At 33.5% G+C, this 4,818-nt stretch overlaps 1 protein-coding gene across 1 annotated transcript; it reads right to left on the reverse strand.

Moving 5' to 3' along the window:
* Positions 1-1,888: 1,888 nt before the first annotated feature.
* On the reverse strand, positions 1,889-4,346 carry LOC125207650 (calmodulin). The gene is made up of 2 exons (XM_048107084.1): positions 4,147-4,346; positions 1,889-2,610 (listed from the first exon to the last, which is right to left on the reverse strand). The coding sequence occupies exons 1-2, from the start codon at positions 4,220-4,222 to the stop codon at positions 2,237-2,239; spliced, it is 450 nt and encodes a 149-aa protein (XP_047963041.1). The 5' UTR covers positions 4,223-4,346; the 3' UTR covers positions 1,889-2,236.
* Positions 4,347-4,818: the final 472 nt, after the last annotated feature.

Raw genomic sequence — 4,818 nt, forward strand, 5'->3', positions numbered from 1 at the left:
ATATATATATATATATAGGGTCTTGTTAGGTTGAGATTATTTAGCTAAATTGAGAAATGAGATGCAATATGGGCCACTCATCCAGAATATTTGTGAAATGTCAACAACATGTAGTTTATGTCAACAGAGGGGCATAATTGTAATTTTATTTATTTATTTATTTTTTTAATTTTTTTTAATTTTTTTTAATTTTTTTTAAATTTATTTTTTCGTTTTTTTTTTAATTTTTAATTTTTTTTTCAACTACATATACAATTCATGTCAACTACACATCAAATGTCAACAACTTTATTCAATAAATACTACTCCATCTGTTCCATTAAAAATGCAACGTTTTCCTTTTTGGGTTGTCCCACTAAAAATGAAACGTTTCCTAAAATGGAAACTTCACTCTCTCTACTTTTTTTTCTCTCTTACTTTACTCTCTCTACTTTTCTTTCTCTCTTACTTTACTCTCTCTTCATTAACTCACAAAACAACACTGCATAAAATCTCGTGCCGAAAATCAAATGTTTCATATTTATTGGGACGGAGGGAGTATTTGACATGAATTGTACATGTAGTTGTAGTTAACATGAATTGTATATGTAGTTGACATGGATTGTACACATAGTTGACATTATATGTGTGTAGTTGACATGAATTGTGTGTGTGGTTGACATGGATTGTACACATAGTTGACATTATATGTGTGTAGTTGACATGAATTGTATATGTAGTTGAAAAATAAAAATTAAAAAATTAAAAAAATAAATAAAAAATAATTTTAAAAATTTTAAAAAAAATTAATTAAAAAGTAAAATTAAAAAAAAAATATTTATTGAATAAAATTTACCATGATATTACCATTCTGCCATTTCATAATTAATTAATCTAAAGATATTTTCTATGTGGAAAAATCTGGACCACTCATTTAATAAAAATGAGTGGCTGATATTGCATCTCATTTCTCAATTAGCATAAAAAATCTCAATTGATCACAATCTTTTATATATATATATATATATATTTGTTGTATTATTTAGAAAATATTGAATGGTTGATTTTTAAAGCATTCATGTTTAATGCTTGATTACAACAATATTTTAAAGAAAGTCATTTAAAATAATTTTTTGTTTTGTTGTTTTGTAAAGTCTCATCATGTATTTTTGTTTTGTATTTGTTTGGTATTTATTTTATTAATTTTTTGTTTCATTTTACATTTTTTCTAAATAAAAACTAAGTAATGATTTAGCAGCTAATAAATGTACTAGGTAACTTATTTGGTCAAAATCGGCTAAACATCCGTTGATCGATAGTTTTACTCAGAGCCATCCAAAATGGACTGATTCCGGCCCGTTTGAAAATCATCATATTTTTAGAACCACATTTAACCCTTACTCTACAGATAATTATGTATACATATGGGCAAAAGCCACTAATAAGCACAAGTACATGGTCAAAACCAAAGGAACAAGAGTAAGGGTGTGAAAACAAATAAAAATAGAAGTTCATTGAACCAAAATCCTAAAATGAAGTACCAAGAAGCACAAGTATAAAATGCCCAATAGGGAAAAGTTCTTTTTCTAAAGAAGAAAGGTTGACGGCAAGAATATGGATATTTATTTTAATTTAATTAGTTCAAGTAGATAACATTAAACTTGTATTTATAGGGAAAAGGGCATCTTCAAACCCAGAGAAAAAAATCAACATGTTAAACCACAACATAGAGAAGTAAACACATTGACATTTTGAAGTTCCAGCAATCCCCAGATATTAAATCATGAACTAGACCAGAAAAGAGCATGAATTAGGCAGAAAACTATAGAATTGGGGTAGAAAACAGTAAGAATTAGGGTGTAAACGAGTAAGAATTGGAGCAGAAAATCAAGCACTACAAGAGTCTACGTAGAAAGAAGAGCATCCATGATTAAGTAATCCGAGTAAGAGAGACGAGCAGACAGAAAGATGATGCAGCTACTTACATCCCGACTGCATTAGGTTCTTACAATGAAATGTCAAGAAATAATGGCCATAAGAGAAAAAGGAACAGCGCAAACTGCATACACTGAACTGAAGAACCAAAAGCACTTAAAAATCAATGCGAAAGGAAAAACAGGTGAGCACCAAAATGAAGCTGATAATGCCAGAAGAATACATCTAAGAGAAAATAGGAATAAAATCAGACGTATCTGCGCTTATTCCTTTTATGGTCTATTTCATACTTTCAAAGATTTAGAATCAGTTGGGTTGGATCTCACTTGGCCATCATGACCTTGACAAACTCCTCGTAGTTGATCTGCCCATCACCATCCACATCAGCCTCACGGATCATTTCATCAACCTCCTCATCAGTAAGCTTCTCCCCAAGGTTTGTCATGACATGTCGAAGCTCAGCTGCAGAAATGAATCCGTTTTGGTCTTTGTCGAAAACACGGAAAGCTTCCTTGAGTTCTTCCTCTGAATCAGTATCCTTCATCTTTCTGGCCATCAAGTTAAGAAACTCTGGGAAATCGATTGTCCCATTGCCATCAGCATCAACTTCATTGATCATATCCTGAAGTTCAGCCTCTGTGGGGTTCTGCCCCAACGAACGCATCACCGTGCCAAGCTCCTTGGTAGTAATGCAGCCTGTGATGGAGTTTACAAGCATTTATACAGGAAGGGAAACTTAGAATAGCCATAAAAATGACAACAAATGACCATGAAATAATAATAAAAATGCAACCAGAAACGAGAAAGAAAAATGCCTCTTATATTCAAGACCCTAGAAAACAAGTGTTAAAATTCTTAATATCTTGTCTCACCTCGACTTGGTAATGATCCTAGCTCACCTATAAAAGTATGGATAACCCTCCCCCTTATAAGGCCTTTTAAGGGGTGAGTGGCCCATTTCTAATATGGTATTAGAGCGGGCCCAAGTCGATGATGGATTTTATGTCTTTATCTCTTCTCTTGCCTACCCAGTTGATGGAAGTCCGATGTGTCATTCTACCCCACACGTGAGGGGACGTGTTAAAATTATTAATATCTTGTCCCACATCGACTTGGTAACGATCCTAGCTCACCTATAAAAGTATGGATAGCTCTCCCTCTTATAACCCCTTATAACCCCTTTTAAGGGGTGAGTGACTCATTTCTAATAACAAGGGCAGTAATGTGAAATTGATAAATATTAGACACTTTATAAGACAACCAATGTAAATAGCACGGCCATGAATTAAATGCACATGCATATCAGAGAGGGAAAAGAGAAAAGAGCCAACAAACCGACACATACTCCCTCCGTTCCGCAGTAGTGGAGTCATTTTGCTATTTTGGTTCGTTCCATAATAATAGGGTCATTTCCTTTTCTATCAAAAGTCAACCAATTTCTTCTCTCTTACTTTATTCTCTCATCATCTCTCTGCCTTTTTCACTTCCTACTTTATTCTTCCTTTACTTAACTCCTTATCACAATATTTCTTAAATCGCGTGCCGAAAAGAAACGCCTCCACTACCGCGGAACGGAGGGAGTATTTGTGAAACCATTACTACTTTGAACTACTTAAATTTTTACAACAAACTTGGAGTAATAACCTATCTATCCCAAAATATGATAGAAAAATAGCTAATTTCAAATTAGCTGCCCTAAATAAAATCCGAATGCCAGTGCAATCAACAGTTTTACTCAATCAAAGGAACTTCAACAGACCACAACATCTTAGATTGGATGGAATCAACTAATCGTCACAGTAAATTAACCACCACAAAGCATTCTACTAAGCAAACACCTCCGCAATTAGAAAGGTCAGTAAGTAGCATTGGCAATCAATTGAAAACAAGCAGTAGAATTTCATTGATTTCTAATAATACCTACATCCGAACGCGGCTAAGAACATGGGAGAATAAGAGCAACACACAAGCAAACAAAAACATATATAATCACGAATGAAAGCCGAAAGTTGCATTTCCAAATCTCATTTCGTCGAGCGATCTAAATCTTAATTGTAAAATCAATACAATTCTAATGCAAATACCACCAAAACCTGGCAGATCGGAAAATATCAAAACTAACAGCCGCCGCGAGGGTTTGAGCAGATCCATTCGGAGACATCGATATACAAAACACGAAAAAAAAAGAAGCAAAATTAATACAGCAAAGAAAATAAGAAATAATATATTTACCATCGCCATCCTTATCGAATAGCGAGAAAGCTTCCTTGAATTCGGAGATCTGCTCATCGGTTAGCTGATCCGCCATTTTCTTCCGATTGTTGATTCAATGTGATCTCCTCTTCTCTCAGATAATAATACGCAGGAAGAGAGAGAATGTTATATGAAAACGAGAGGAAATTCGCCCAATATCATTTAAATCAATCAATTTGATTAAATTATGTTCAGTTCAAAATTATCCAACTTTTATCAAATTATAGCCAATCTTAATTCTTGGACTAAAAGGTAAATTTTGTTCTTAAATATATAGTTAAACTACGCAATTGGTCCAAAATAATTACTTTTGGAATGAGAATTGGAATTCTATGGAATACAATTCCAAATCCTATGTATGGTAAAATAAAGAATTGGTATGAAATTAAATTGACATGTTTGGTGAATATAGCACACACTTCACATACTACACGCACTACACATATTTCACACACTACACACACTACACACATTTCAGATACTCCAATTCTGGAGCTTTTCTCATGTCAGATGTGGACTCAAGAAAATTCAAGCCAGTGCGTAAGGACTGTATATAACTCGCTCACTCGAATTCAAAATATACTACTCCACCCGTCCCGCTTAAGATGACACGTTTTCATTTTTAGTTTGTCTCAACTAAGATGACACATT

Source organism: Salvia hispanica, chromosome 2 (genome assembly GCF_023119035.1).
Source record: "Salvia hispanica cultivar TCC Black 2014 chromosome 2, UniMelb_Shisp_WGS_1.0, whole genome shotgun sequence".
In the NCBI taxonomy this organism is placed as follows: domain Eukaryota; kingdom Viridiplantae; phylum Streptophyta; class Magnoliopsida; order Lamiales; family Lamiaceae; genus Salvia; species Salvia hispanica.

Excerpts from the sequence above, each read along its gene's own strand:
- LOC125207650 (XM_048107084.1), bottom strand. The coding sequence starts at position 4,222 with ATGGCGGATCAGCTAACCGATGAGCAGATCTCCGAATTCAAGGAAGCT. Across the intron at positions 2,611-4,146 it reads ATTCGATAAGGATGGCGATG|GCTGCATTACTACCAAGGAG; the intron begins GTAAATATATTA and ends ACTCCATCACAG.